This window comes from Phodopus roborovskii, unplaced genomic scaffold (genome assembly GCF_943737965.1).
Source record: "Phodopus roborovskii unplaced genomic scaffold, PHOROB, whole genome shotgun sequence".
In the NCBI taxonomy this organism is placed as follows: Eukaryota; Metazoa; Chordata; class Mammalia; order Rodentia; family Cricetidae; genus Phodopus; species Phodopus roborovskii.
In genome coordinates this window covers 13462798-13479063 of record NW_026126541.1, presented here as the reverse complement: position 1 = coordinate 13479063, position 16266 = coordinate 13462798, and the positions used below count along the sequence as shown (strand labels likewise).

At 39.9% G+C, this 16266-nt stretch overlaps 1 protein-coding gene across 3 annotated transcripts in view; it reads right to left on the bottom strand.

Moving 5' to 3' along the window:
- The window catches only part of Nt5c2 (5'-nucleotidase, cytosolic II), a 125911-nt gene that overhangs the window by 23766 nt on the left and 85879 nt on the right, over positions 1–16266 (bottom strand). For all 3 annotated transcript variants that reach the window (XM_051200011.1, XM_051200012.1, XM_051200013.1), the window contains one exon: positions 11638–11711. In XM_051200011.1, the coding sequence (XP_051055968.1) occupies positions 11638–11711 (74 nt within the window). The remainder of the gene's footprint in view (positions 1–11637; positions 11712–16266) is intronic.

The following is a 16266-nucleotide window of genomic DNA, read 5'->3' as shown; positions in this document are numbered from 1 at the left end:
TACCCTGTGAGGTAGCTTACAGATCTTAGAAAAATAAAGGGCAAGCCTCTACAGAGGTTCTAGCCCAGTGGAGTATTGCTGCCAAAATGAGAACTCACATGAGGCAGATGCAGGTAGTGTGTGCCACTCCAGTCTTGAAGGAGTTACACTGGCTCTCCTGTTAAAAACAAAACAAAGCAACAAAACAAAACAAAACAAAAACAAAAGCTGGTTTTAAAACTGTGATGAGCTGGAATGGAGAGACAACATTTGGAAATTGGTATTTACAGGAAGCCTCCAACCATCACTAAAATTAACTCTAACTGGTTATAACAAAGTACAAGCATTTAAAATTAAAAAAAAAAAAAAGTAAGTATTGTGTATTATTTCTTTTTCTGGCACCCTGAGTTAGAAACATAAGCTAAGCCTGATAATAAAATTTAAGCTAAAAGAGTCATTAGTTTATAGAAATTCACTGGTAAATGATATTTAAGTTGGACTACAATGTGTAAGACCAATAAAAGAAAATAAACAAAATCCAAAGCAGCCCCATCTTGCTTTCAAGGACCCACTTATGCTGAGTCTCCTGGACCAATCCAGCATCTACTTTGTCATCTTGATATGTATGTATCATACAACAACATGCTGCTAAAAATCTAACAGTGTCTACATCTGGATAAAAGAAAATTTACCATCTTTTCATTTGCCACTGAATATTTTTTCTCAGTAAGCAGAAATATAATACTGGATTTTGTGGTTAAAACAGACATCCCCAAACAACTGAGGTGAACATATACATGTACAGCCTTATGTTTCACTTTACAGGTAACCCTGGTCCCCAGACTCCCTCATCCTGGATTGTGGGGTTTTTGTTTGTTTTTTATGTAAAAGGAAGATGGTACTCATAGGAATAACACAAATGATTGAAAAATAATAAAGACATTGTGACTGAGACAAACCATCACTACCAGGCAATATGAAAGCAATAATTCAGCCCAACTACCCAAGAATCATTTGCCTTTATATGAAATTAACATTAACATTCTTCCTATTTATTAGGCCATACATGACATTAGTCCTCAGTAATTATAACTAGAAAACACATTGATGGTCATTTTTGCAAGAGAAAATACTAATAAAATCTTTCAAGTGCCACATAAACAGCTATCAGAGGACTTTTTCTACCTTATAAAAACTATGCCAAAACAGTCACTCAGGGGCTGGAGAGATGGCTCAGAGATTAAGAGCACTGGCTGTTCTTCCAGAGGATCTGAGTTCAATTCCCAGCAACCACATGGTGGCTCAAAACAGTCACTCAGCAATAGACACAGGCAATAATTTTTCTCTAACCCTAGAAATTACCAATGGTCTAAAAAGTTGGTAATTTCTTTAAACTACGTAGGTATGTATGTATGTGTATGTATATGTGTACACACACACACACACACACACACACACACACAGATTTTTTTTGTTTTTTCAGACACAGTTTCTCTGTATTGCTTTGGAGTCTGTAGACCAGGCTGGCCATCAATGCCTGGCTAAACTACTTCAATTTTAATTTGCATAAAAAATAAAGAAGCTAGATACCATGGAACAGAGCACATTTAGTAATTTTTTAAACCTTCTAAGTTACTAAATATGTAAGTAAAGTAAATATGTAAGTGGGCTTTAAAATATTGCCAATATTTCCGTTCTTGAAAATGTAAATTAAATGGTAATTAAGAGATTTATTTGTTTAAAAGTACCAAGTCAGGCAGCAGGAGAAATGGTTCAGTGATTAAGAGCACTTCCTGCTCTTCCAGAAAACCCTAAATTGAGGTCCCAGTACCCGCATCACCTGTAACTCTAGCTCCAGGGCCTGTAACACCCCATCCCATTCTCCTTGGTTACCCACATTTAAGAAGCTTACATTCACACGGGCATATGCATACATTTCTTAGAAATTATTAAGTCAGACATAATATCACATGCAGGATTGTTTCAAGGTCAAAGCCAGCCAAGACTACAGTGGGCACAGGACAGGTAGGGATACATAATAAAACTAAAAAATACGAAGGCAAGCAAGCAAACAAATACAAACAGGAGTATTAAAAGAGTATTAAGAGCCAGGCAGATGGATCTCTGTGAGTTTGAGGTCATCCAGGGCTACACAAGAGTGGATCAGTCTGAAAGAGTAACAGAGCTCACACCTTAAATCCCAGCTCTAGGGAGGTGGAGACAGGAGTATAACAGGAACTGCAGTCTGAGGTTTGGTGGAGAGCAGTGCAGTCTGCACATTGCCTCTGAGGATTGCACTCTGAGGATTCATGGATACAAGATCACCCAATTTAGCCCGAGGTAGAGGTGAGAGCTAGTGGCTGGCTACTTTGCTTTTCTGATCTCCAGTTTAAACCCCAATATCTGTCACTGGGTTTTTATTACTCATTTTACATGGTACTCTTCAATAACTTTATTCTGATGTTTTTCCCCATGCTTAGAGAAGTATTTTAAAGTACTTAGGTTTGAGGTAATTGGATTTCACCCATAGTAGCTTAATGATATGGCATACAAACAGACAAGGGCAGTAGCTCAAATGTGTTTTCTAGCTGTGGTGGTTTCAATAAGAATGACCCTGTTGGCTCATACATTTGAATGCTAGTCTTTAGGGAGCAGCACTATTTGGAAGGTGTGGTCACACTCTGTCTATGGATCAAGATGTAGCTCTCAGATACCATTTCAGATACCTGCAGGCTGCCATGCTCCCTGCCATGGTGATAATGGACCAAACCTCTGAAACTGTCAGAAGCCCTCAATTAAATGCTTTCTTTCTAAGACTTGCCTTGGTCATGGTGTCCCTTCACAGCAATGAAACCATGACTGAGACATTAGCCTCTCCCTAAGATTTTTTTTTTTAATTCAGAAAATACACACAATTTTATCTCAGTACTTAAAATACTAGAAGACTGATCCTTTAAGATTATTTATAATTAAAGGTTACATAGGCAACATTCTAGCATGTAGAAGGTGGGCTCACTGGCCCCCAACCTGAGAAGCTATTGATTGGTAATGGCTTCTGGGACAGAGTCAGTTTTCTTTAATAGTGTAGCCATTGATAGGTCAATCATACTCTAGTAGATAGCTTAACACGCATAAGTACATGGGCAGCACAAATTGGACTCACTGGTTTTGTTTTAGTTTTTTTTTTTTTTTTTTTTTTTTTTTAAAGTGGGGAGGTGAGTGTCGGAGATAAAGCTAGAAGAAACAGGAGAAGTTATAGGGGTGGGCATGATCAAAATACAGTATACTAAACTCTCAAAAGGCCTAGTAAATGTGTGTATGTATCTTAAAGGAGGTTAAACTGGGCTGACAATGCTCCCTGCAAGAAATGTGAACTAACAAATCCCCCTGTACTATGTAGGAGAACCCTCTCCTTTCAAATGGTTGGTCACGGTAGTCCAAATGATTCTCAAAGCAATAGAGACTATGATGCTTTGGTTGCCTCTCAGGGGTTGAGGGCAGGCCCCTATTGCTGAAGACTTAAAAATGCAAGATTCAAATAATTCAAGCTAGCCCTGATACAAAAACCTCTTTTGTCCACAGTACCAGAAAAAACACTACGCAAGCTACCACAAGAGGGAAGCAAGTAAACAGTCCTACCTAGCTGCCACATCTGTGAACCATGACAATGCCCAGCATGGCTAGGTATCTGTGAAAGTGCAGTAAGAGCCACTCCACTCACTTATCAACGGGAGGGAAATCACACCTGGTATGGAAAACCTAGTCATCTTCCCAGGGCTAGTGAAGTCATAAGCATTAGAAAAGGATCTAATACCACCACTTTCCTACATCAGATAATTCCTTACTATACTCTGAAGGTTAGCCTTATACCTGGAGATAAGTACAGCTACCACCCCTCATCAAAGAAGCTTCTCTTTAGACCAAATGGAGACCATCAAACATCTAACTAGACACATTGCAGAGATCACTGGATCACGGGGCGCCCAGCCCCAAAGAATACATCTACATCACAGCTCCTGCATCTACGGCTCAGGGAACACTGGAACAATGGCAAGATCAATGGGCATCTTAACACAGCAGTGGGAAACTTTGGTGGGCTCTCACCCTAGACAAAGAACTACAGTAACTAATGACTGGAGAGAAGAAGTATCCTCAGTTGTCCAAGGCACAGTGGTCAACCCTCAAACCATACACTCAACAGCACAGACTTTAGCAGGTTGTATTGTAGGGTGTGTGTGTGTGTGTGTGTGTGTGTGTGTGCGCACACACACACACACACACACACACACACACACACACACTGTATATAACAATAATAAAGAAAAAAGAGGCAATCAACTTGAAATGAGGGTGACACATGGGAGCGGCCTGAGGTACCTGGGAGGAACTGGAGGGGAAAAGTTATGTTTTACGGGACAGAACACTTACCTAACATGCATATATCCCTGGGTTCAGTCCTCAGCAGCACAAATACATACACACTAAGTGAAACGAAAAGACTAACTAACGCTAGCTACGTTCTATGGAAAGGCTAGAACTCAAAGGTGGGAAACAGGCATTTCTGTTCACGCAAGATTTTCACTTTGGGGCCCCAAAATAAAAAACCAGAAAACAAGGAGGCTTATGGCTTGTTGTTCAGGTTTTTGTTTTGTTTTGTATTTCTTATTGATCTCTAGAGCTTAGTGAACAACTTTTGTTATCTTTAAATTTTAGACCACATGAAAAATGGAAACTGATCTAGGTTTAAATTCCATCTATGAGTTTTGAAAGTCAGTTGCCAGCCAGGTGTGGTGGTACAAGATTATAATTTAAGAGGCTGACTCAGGAGGACTGCCATGAATTCAAGGCTAGTCTGGACAATATAGTAAGTACAAGGCCAATAAAAGCTATTTAGCAAGACTATCTAAAATAAAAATAGTAATATAAACTAAGCCAAGTGCTAGTTACTGGCAAGGTTCAGGGCACATTACCCCAAAACACTGTCTCTTGATACCCCCAAAATCAGAAGCAGAAAGGCTATCTTTATATCCACCTGCCCCCTCTGAAGCATACCAAAAACCTCGGGAGAATGGTCTCATGAGATGAGCTCACTGCCAGAAGAAAGGAATAGCCCTCTCTCCGAAGGTGCATCGAAAGATCTGAATACACCCCTTGTCCAATCACACTTCCCCATTAACTGTCTATTTTATCACAAATCCTAGCATAAAAACACATAAGTTCTTTCATTTTCTTGGCAGTCCCCATGTCATATAAAACAAAATAACATTTTTCCTTGCTAACCTGTTTTTGTTATATGGGCCTTAACTTCATGAAGTTAAATAGGAAGTAAAGATTTTTCTTTCTCCTTGTAAGCCATCTTTTATCTTGACTTGGCTTTCTTTATAAATGTTACTAATGACCCTAGCTTAAGGAGCTATTATGATTAAAGGTATGCTGTTCATAAAAGTACATTTCCTACTACAGGTACATGAGTTACAGATGTTAGTTCTTCTCTGCCTGAGGACTGGACACAAGCCATGGTATCCATTTGTTCTAATGGAAGCAAATAAGTTCATCACTGAATTGATGAAAATGGCTCAGAACCTAAACATGTCCGATCGGGGGACAAATGCTCTTAACCCTAACACTTGAGAGGCAAAGACAGGTGATCTCTGTGAGTTCAAGGCCAGCCTGGTCTACATACAGCATCCTAGGCCAGCAGGGCTGATACAATGAGAACCTGTGTCAAAAACAAAACAATAACAAAATATATAAGTGATCTACAATACTGAACAAATTTCACAACATAGAAATACCATTATAGCAAAAGTCACCAGGCATTGGTGGTGGACACCTCTGATCCCAACACTCAGGAGATAGAGGCAGGCAGATTTCTGTCAGTTCAAGGCCAACCTGGTCTACAGAAATACCATTATATCAAAAGTCACAAACCAAGGGCTGCAGGGTTGGCTCAGAGGTTAAAAGCACTTGCTGCTCTTGCAAAGGACCTTGGATTAGTTCCCAGCACCCACATGACAGCTCACAACTATCTGTAACTACTTCTAGAGGGTCTGACATCCTTCTGTATCTCAGCTGGCACCAGGCACATATACAATACATACAGATCAGTCTTAAAGCCACAAACCATTTAAGATACTATAGAAGTTAAGTAAATACAAAGACATAACAAGTGTGTATACTAATCACATCTAAGGCACCAATTCTTGACAAAATTATCTCAAAATTTTTAACTCAAAATTAAACATCCCAGTAGTTGGTTCGTTCATCTTTTGTGTGTTTATATGTGTTCATGTGCACACAAGTACAGGTATAAGTACAGGTGTGTGCAATGCACATGTGTGTACATATTTGTGAAGACCTATGGTCAACATTGGTTGTTATTCCTCAAGAACCATCTTTGTTTTTACTTTAAATTTTATTTACTTATTTTTGGTGTGTGTATAAGTGTGTGTTGTATATGTGTGCACGTGTGCATATGATGCACATATGGAGGCCAGAGGAATGATATTAGGTGGCTTCCTCTCCTCTTTTTTGTGCATAATTATTATTACTGGGGGCACCTGTGCCTGCATATATGTGCACATAAGAGGTCAACTTGGTGGAGTCCATTCTCTCCTGCCATCGTTATTTAGGTTCCAGAAGCTGAACTCAGGCCTCTTAAGTTTACCTGGCAAGCATCTTTATGCGAGGAGCAAAGTCTCTGGCCTGAAGCTCACTTATTGGCTAGGCTGACTAGCCAATGAGCTCCAGAGATCCCCTGTCCCCAACCCCACACCAATCCCCAGAAGGTTGGGGGTCACTAATGGGAGCTATTGAATCCTATCCCAAGGTTCTAACTTGGGGGTGGGGAACAGCACTTTACAGACTGAGCCACTATCAAAGAGTATATTTATAATTATGTTGCAAACTAAAATTAGAATAGTAAGATTTAAGCATAAAAACATTAAGACTTTTAAAATATCAATCTCAAGTACAAAATTACATTTACAATTTCAAGATCTTCATATTTCTGTAAGCAACATTCCCACTATCTTTTCTTTTTCTCTAACTGGACTTGAACCGGGGTCCACCATATTTGTCATCTGTATTAATTCTGAGTTTAGCCTGTTTGTTTTTGGATGCTAGATGGTTTACTTCACCAAATGGATGGGCATCTAGGTATTCAGTTTATAAAGGCATACTGGTCAGCTGAAGGTAAAATGGTAATACTGGTTCACATCAACTTTTAAAAAAGGATTTTTGAGTCATCCTGTTCTTGCCTTTGCATTCCCACATCAGCTTTCCCCTGCATCTCTTACAGTAGTAGCTGAGTACACACAACTCTTATTTTGTTCAGTGTAATATCTAAGACATCAATGTGAAGAATCTCTACTCCCCATGACAAGGCATTTGATAACACACAATTGGTAGGAATAAAATGTGAAGACTTACAGGGATTGCCATAATGGCTAGGGTAAGGTCTCCAGTTAGCAAGAATAATAAAACTCAGAAACAGATATTGATCAAAGGTGCGAGCTCTGTTTATCTTTTAGACCGATTCACTATCATGTAGCCCAGGGTGGCCTTGAACTCACAGAGATCCATCTGCCTCTGTCTCCCAAGTGCTGGGATTAAAAATGTGGCCTCCACTGCCTGCCCTCTACAGCTAACTTGTGTGTGTGTGTGTGTGTGTGTGTGTGTGTGTGTGTGTGTGTCTAGTGGCTCAGCTCTGCACTCTGATCTTCAGGCAAGCTTTGTTAGATTACAAACAATATATCACTACACTCCAGTCTTTGCAGACTCTGTACTTGATACTGGAGATAACTGACCCAATATTTGTATACACTTTCCTTTTTATTTGAAATAAGGAAACTGTTATCTTTGCTGAGAGATTCACCCTCCAAGATCTTTTATATCTTCATAGTTTTTCAGATATGGGTGAAAGAAGGTGAGTCAAGATAAAACATTTTTCTTTTTCTTTCTTTTTTTTTGTTTGTTTGTTTTGTTTTTGTTTTTTGAGACAGGGTTTCTCTGTGGCTTTGGAGGCTGTCCTGGAACTAGCTCTTGTAGATCAGTCTGGTCTCGAACTCACAGAGATCTGCCTGCCTCTGCTTTCAGAGTACTGGGATTAAAGGCATGCGTCACCACTGCCCAGCTAAAATATTTTCTTCAAAATGATCTTTATTTGGATTTTTCCAGTTTGTTATTAGTTTTCAGAGATTTCAAAGACAGAACACTTTTTATTTTTATTCTGAAATCTACCTGGAAGAGGTGTTTTCCTGTGAATCTTCATAGCCTTGGGGTTCATCAAAGATTCCATGTATCTACATGCTAGGTCCATACTGGGTACTATACTTCCTGCCATGAAAGCAAGGCTCAAAGGCCTGCCTCCTAACACCCTGGGTCTTGAAGGGGCCACATCTGTAGGCTAAGCTTCCATGCAGACTCAGGTACAGGAGGAAAAAAACAGAAGCACCTCCAACCTTGCTTTGTAAGATAAGATCTCAAGTGGCAAAACTGGCTGACCAGTGAGCCCCATGGATCTGCCTTTCTCCAAAGCTCCAGGGCTAGGGTTATAAGCCAAAAGTTATGGTCACCATTTTCACATGGCTTCTGGGGATACAAACTCAGGTCCTCAGGCTTGAACTGAAAGCACTTACTGACCTGAGCCATCTCCACAGCGTTGCCTCTAATGGACGATTTTGTTGTTGTTTGTGGTTTGAAACTTTCTTTTCTTTTCTTTCTTCCTTCCTTTCTTTCTTTCTCTTTTTTTCTTAGAATTTAGAGACAGGGTTTCTCTGCATTGCTTTGGAGCCTGTCCTGGAATTAGTTCTGAAGACCAGGCTGGACTTGAACTCACAGAGATCCACCTACCTCTGCCTCCTGAGTGCTGGGATTAAAGGTGTGTGCCACCAACACCCAGTGTGGTTTGATTTTTTGAAAATAATTAATATAGTAACATAAAAGATTTGTTTTACCAAAAAAATCTAAAAAAAAGAACAAAATGTGAGGGTTCAAACAGACGAGAGCAGCAGTTCTCAGCCTTCCTTGCTTGTCTGCCCTTAACACAGTTCCTCCTGCTGTGCTGACCCCATCCATAAAACCATTTTGTTGCTACTCTGTAACTGTAATTTTGCTACTGTTATGAACTGTAATGTAAATATCTGATATGCAACCCTCAAAGGGATCATGACCCACAGGTTAAGAATCACTGGACAGACTAGAACACATGCGTCCAAAGTTAGTATTCATTTAGCAGCTACCATGTAACACATTTTATAGTAAACATAAAATATAGGTAAGAAAAGAAAACTGTTGCCCTTGAGATACTTACAAGCTAAAAAGTAGACAGATTATCCAAAGTTACAACTAGGATGGGTCTGGTGGCACCTGTAATCCCAGCACTTAGGAGGCAGAAGCAAAGGGGGTTACAACAAGTCCAAGTCCAGCTTGAGCTGCACACAAAGCTAAAGCTAACGACCTCTCAGTGTACTGAGTTCTAGGATATACAGTGAGACCCTGTCTTAAAAGCAAGCAAACAAACAAGCCTGCAACTATATTATAAAATGCTCTAGGGAGGGGACGTGCTGAGGTGGCTCAGGGTTAAGAGCACTTGCTGCTCTTCTACAGGCACCAAACTGGATTTCTACATGGCAGCTCAGAACAGTGTATCAACTCTTCTTCCAGGGCATCCAAGGTCCTATTCTGGCTTCCCTGCACACCAGGCACACATGAAGTACAGAGACATATATGCAGGCAAAACACTGGTACACATAAACAAAACTGTTAATGCTGTGAGGAAATTTACCAGGTGTCAGAATATTCATAAAGAATATAGACTCACATCAAGTAGGCCAGCACTGAGAAGGCTGAGCAAAGATAATAAATTCAAGGGCATACCTACATACATACATACAAACATACCTACCTACCTACCTATTTCCCTAACACTCAAGCCTTAAAGACAGACATGGACAAACTAACACACACCTTTTATTTTATCAGTATTTCACTGAACATTTCTCTAATGAAGTCTTCTAACTTCAAAGATGTAAATTCGTGCTGAGACTACAAGTCCACACTGCCATATTTAGCTAAAGACAATTATTTAGAAGAGAATCTCCAGAAGATTCTTTCTCTTAATATCATAACTACACCTGTGTGCTAAGCACATGCACAGGTGCTCAACCTGACCTCTCAAACCTACTACTTGTAAAGTTAAAGAACAACCTGACAATGAATGCTGTCAACATTTTAAACTCTGAGGCGATGTAACTATCAACTGACACACTGATATTTCCCTTGTATCAGACACAGACGGGAAGAAAGGGCACAATGTTAGTCTTTAAGGCGACTGTAACAATGAGCAAAGCTCGCGCACCCATTGTGATGGGAAATGAATGCATGTCCTATCTGTCAGAGAATAAACTATTAATGGGCTAGAGAGATGACTAAACAGGTAAGAGCATGCACTGCTCTTTCAAAGGACCTGAATTCAGTTCCCGCCACCACAGCAAGAGGCTCACAACCATGACTCCAGGTCTAGGGTGGTCACCTGCTTCCATGTGAACCCCATACACACATAATGAAGCATTTGCCGACATGACCAAGGCCCTAGGTTTGATTCCAAGCACCACATCAAGCCAACATGGAAATGGACTAAAAATGTTGCTGGTTCATGCTTGCAATCCAAGCATTTACAATCTCTCACCCCAATCCATAATAATAAAATATTAAAAACTTCAATAATTAACTTTATGGCGAATGAGAAATCCAGAAATTCATCTTTAAGCTGGACACTGACACATGCCTATAATCTCAGCACTTGGATGCAGGTGCAAAAAATTCATGCAAGTTCCAGGCCAGCCTGCATGAGCTCCAGGCCAGCTTGCATGACTCCAGGCCAGCCTGCATGAGCTCCAGGTCAGCTTACATGACTCCAGGCCAGCCTGCATGAGCTCCAGGCCAGCTTACATGACTCTAGGCCAGCTTACATGACTCTAGGCCAGCCTGCATGAGCTCTAGGCCAGCTTACATAACTCTAGGCCAGCTTACATGACTCTAGGCCAGCCTGCATGAGCTCCAGGTCAGCTTACATGACTCTAGGCCAGCCTGCATGAGCTCCAGGCCAGCTTACATGACTCCAGGCCAGCTTACATGACTCTAGGCCAGCCTGCATGAGCTCCAGGCCAGCCTGCATGAGCTCCAGGCCAGCTTACATGACTCCAGGCCAGCCTGCATGAGCTCCAGGCCAGCTTACATGACTCTAGGCCAGCTTACATGACTCCAGGCCAGCTTACATGACTCCAGGCCAGCCTGCATGAGCTCCAGGTCAGCTTTGAGTATAGTATGAAACTTGTCTCAAAAACTTTTTCTACTTTTGAAGAAAAGCTCAAAAGAATAAGAGCCAAAAACGTTCAAATGTTCATGATTCAAGTATCTATAATTTTACTAAAAGGTTTTTTTAACCAGAGTTTGAAAGCAATTTTTTGTAACTATCTGTACAAGCTCAGGAATCAACTCTCAGGAATACTGGGTAACTTCAGTGTCCACACATCTCAATAGAAAGAAAATCCAACAAAAGCTTCTTGCAGCCAAATAAGTGATTACTGGACTGCTGTGGACCCGCTACGTTCTATCAAAACCAGCGACTTTGAAGAAATCAAAACCATTACTCACCAGCAAGAGTATAATCCATATCAAAACCAAAACACTTAATTTTTTCCATGGCTAAACTTCGGTTCACAAACACCCTGTGGAAAAAAAAATGAGAAAATTGTATCTTGATTAACACTGAAGTTTAGTGAAATTATTTTTCTATGCTGTCTCATTTATTTTTCCAACCAACTTTACATTATTGTATATATTTAAGGTGCTTAACATGATGTCTTGATGTTACATACACACAGTGACTACTGGGGTCCAGCAACCTCAACTTACCATATGGTTAGTTTCCTTTCCCTCTCCTTTGACTCTCTAGGATACCGGACCATTACCTGTGCTTATAGTGAATATACATACCTAAGACAAATGCCTCCTAGGTAACTATGGTATGTATCCCAATCCCAACCACTAGCTTACTCTCTATATTATGTAATTTTTTCTTAAATTTCACATATGATTTTATGTAGTATTTCTTCCTGTATTTGGTGTATTTTCTCATTACAATGTCATTTAAGTTCATCTAGGTTAGTTGCAAATAGTAGAAGCTCCTTTTTAAAGAGCTAAACAATGTGTGTATGAGTTCACGTTCACCCTGCATCTGTGGAGGAATACTGTGATTGCTTGTGTATCTTGATTATTATGAATAATGATGCCACACGCACTGGCGGGCATCTTTACAGGGTGGGTGATCTCATTTTCTTTAAGGTACCACTGGTTCATAAGGTACTTGTATTGCTTTAATTTCTTTGGGAAACTTGGTGCTATATAACAATTTATGCCATGCCCTTGTATACCTAATTATGATGTTAATTTGAACCTCCCTGATGATTTGATGATCTGTGATTTTAAATACCTTCTCATGTATCTGTTAACAATTTATGTATCTTCCTAAGAGAAAAATATATTCACATTCTTTGCCTATTTTTCTGCTAGGTTTTCTTTTCTGCTATTTATGCTTCCATTTAGATAAAGGGGGGTAGGAGGAGACTTCTAACAGCTCAGCCCAGCAATAAGGTAGGCACAGTACTGAAGTATTCAAAAGGTAAGCAGGCCCAGGAGCTCAAGGCCAAACTGAACAACATAACAAAAAATAAGTAGCTGGATATGATGTTGCATTTCTGTAATCTCAGCAGTAAAGAGTCTAAGGCAGGAAAATCACATATTCCAGGTCAGTTTTTTGCTGGCTACTTGAGTTCCAGGCCAGCTTGGCCTACGTATAGAGCTGTCCTAAAACAAAAGTATAAGTAAATAAACAAATATAAGGAAGTAAGCAAGTGTGAGGGAGCATTTAGGAGGTTGAGGCAGGCCAATCTCATGTTCAAGTCAGTCTTGGAAACATGGTATCACCCTGACTAAAATGAAAACAAAACAAAGTCATTGGAGCACGGCATGCACAACACCCTGGATTCAATCCCAGCACTACATAAACCAGGCATGGTGGCATACAATTGCAATCCAGCTGGGAGGAGGGTCAGCACAAGTTCAAGGCCATCCTCAATTACATAAAGAGTTCAAGGCCAGCCTAACTACATGTGGCCATGCCTCAAACATACACATACACATGCACGCACGCACGCACGCACGCACGGACATACATGCACACACACAGATACACACACAGACATGCATGCACACACACACACACACACAGACACACAACAGACACAGAGACATGCACACACACACAGACATGCACACACAGACACACACATTCTTTTCAAAACTTCTCCACAAACTCATATACTTTGTTACAAATTGTAGTAAAATGGACAGCTTTAAAGAAGGATGAGTTTTCACAGACTTGCTTAAAATAATTCAATTGAAGACTTAAATGCAAAAACTATTATTTTCCTGAAAAACATGAAAATCATTTGCATCTCATGGACATAACTGCTACCACACATAGATTAGCTCCATAAATCTGTTAGTTTCTAAAAGAAATGTTATGTAAAAAACATACTTTCTCTAAGAAAATCTAGGCTTGAGTGGAGGGGGTAAAGGTATGTTGGCAATGCCCTTAAACCAAGAAGAAGCAAAGAGATCTCTATGAGTTTGAGACCAGACTGATCTATACAGTCAGATCCAGGTCAGCCAGAGCTGTCTTAGAAGAAACAAAAGACAAAACAAAACAAAACAAAAAACCTAGTTTTTGGAAAATCATTTTTTATTTCATCTTGTCTTAAGTATGGTAAGGAAGAAAAGGAATGCTGACAGCTAAGAGGAGCATGTACAGATGCCCACCCAAACCTCCTTTTCGTTAGGAGCATGTACAGATGCCCCCCCAAACCTCCTTTTCGTTAGGAGCATGTACAGATGCCCACCCAAACCTCCTTTTCGTTAGGAGCATGTACAGATGCCCACCCAAACCTCCTTTTCATTAGGAGCATGTACAGATGCCCACCCAAACCTCCTTTTCGTTAGTTTCTTGTTTTTATTATTTTGAGGGCTAGAAAAGCAAACACAGGACTTGTGCATCAAGCACTCTACCACAGAGCTACAAACCTTAAAACAACAACAATAACAAAACAAGTGCTTAACTCCAAACACTACAGTGATCCTCCCAAGTTTACCCTGCTTTTTCACTGATAACAAAATCTCTTTCATTACTGAGGATCCCCAGCTACATAAATCCTTTTGAAAACAACAGAGGTGAAAGACACAAATAATGTTGTAACTCTTAAAACTAAAAGCTACTACTAATGCTGGGGCTTTTCAAACAGGCTCAGGTCTGGCAAAGGGGCCAACTGTATAAATCTTTGCTCAGAGCCTTAACAGCTGACATGCCTAAAATATCCTAAGGGGATACAGGAAGGAGTGACCTGAGGAAGATTTTTCTTTCACATCATACATTTTAAAAAAGAGGTACAGAACCACATAGCTTTTAAAAGTGGTTTCGACTCTGATAGAGGAAAGACATCTGGCCGGTGCCAGCATCAGATGCAGTAGGGGAGACTGCTAAACACAGAAAGGCAGAAAAGCATCTCGAGCAGCTCCTTTCTTGGTCAGAAGACAGACTGCACAAGTGTTTAAAAGAAAGCAAGAACTGTGAGCGTACCCTTGTTAACCTCTGGGAATAACACGCTTCAGGAATATGAAAATCTGTTTTTGCCAAAATAAGCATTGCTAAGTATCTATCAAATTGTATCTCTCATTCCTCTCTGACTTAACTAATCACATTACCCGCTCAATTAAACACATTTATTGGATATGGGCTACAACACATCTCACTTTGTGGCATGTTTCATGGAAATTGTGTATTTGAGGGTAGTCAGAGTTACAGAGGCTCGTGAGCTCTTAAAATTGGGAACACGACCTGGCAGATGGTCAGGAGCACTTGCTGTGGAGCCTAGTGACCTGAGCTCAATCTTTGCAGCATCATCAGGAAGAGAACTCTCCGCCTGCAGAGGCCTGCACTCCCATGCGCACACACGTGCACAGACGTGTATACACAGTATATTAGTAAAAACATCTTAATTAGGAAGTAATACCTTTTATGAAAAACTTTGACCAAATATCCTTTCTCCTTTCACTCAAACAAGTACTCTAACTCACAGAAGCCACTCCCGTGCCCTCCTGACTTGTGTTGCAATCTTTATGTGAAAACCTCCAAGTTTTCTCAACCTTCCTTTTTCCTTAACCTATGAAACATGGAGGGAGGAGCTATACAGACTGAAATCAAATTTGCTGCGCAAGCAACGCTATAATAACCAAAGGGGCAGCTGTGCCACAGAGTACTAACCCAAATATAGGCACTGCACACATACACCAGGGTTATAAAGATAATAAACACCCAGCTGCTGGAAGAGCAGCCTTTACTTTGCCGCAAGAGAAACCTTAAAGCTTCTTAGCACATCTCAGGACAGTCAATAGATACTTACCTCTCAGCCTAAAATCAATGACACTCCTCATTGAGTTTATAAACTAAACAAAGTATAAGATATTGTGTCAACTATATGGTGTCAATGATGACTAGCTCACTGACATGAATATTTCAAAAAATAGACTAACCAAATTTTTCTAAGAGTCAAGACCTTTCTACAGATCTGCCAATGCCAATTTACTATGTTCTTAATTAACTAGTAGAATAATTTTACCTATGTTCAAGAGCATGAACATTTCTGTAAAAATTAAAAACAAGCTTCAAAATATATAATTACTACCCCAAACCTACGACTATACTATGCACCCAGTCATAAAGCGTAGCCCTTCAGCCAGAAATCCCCACAGAAAAGTCACTTGTGAGTGAAGATCTGAGCATTAACAAGAGGACAATCTAGGAGATGCACAGGAACTGTAAAACCTAACACAGTCTTCAATAAAAATAGGTCTAACCGTATTTACTATCATATCCCACAGCATTAAGACAAAATACTTGAAAAATTCCATTCAAATACAGATATTAACTACAAGAAATAAAATCATTACTATCATGTGCTTTAAAAGAATAGGGATCTAACAGTCTCAGACTTAACATAAACATGCAATTTACTATATTTGAAATTTTATAAAAGCAAACTCTACTGGTTTTGGATTTGACTACAATTGAAAGAAGAATTACCTCATCTGTCACTGGTTGCCGTTTTGCAAACTGAAACTATCTGGGTAAAGTAGTTCCTGAAGTCACATAACAAAAATCTTCTTAAA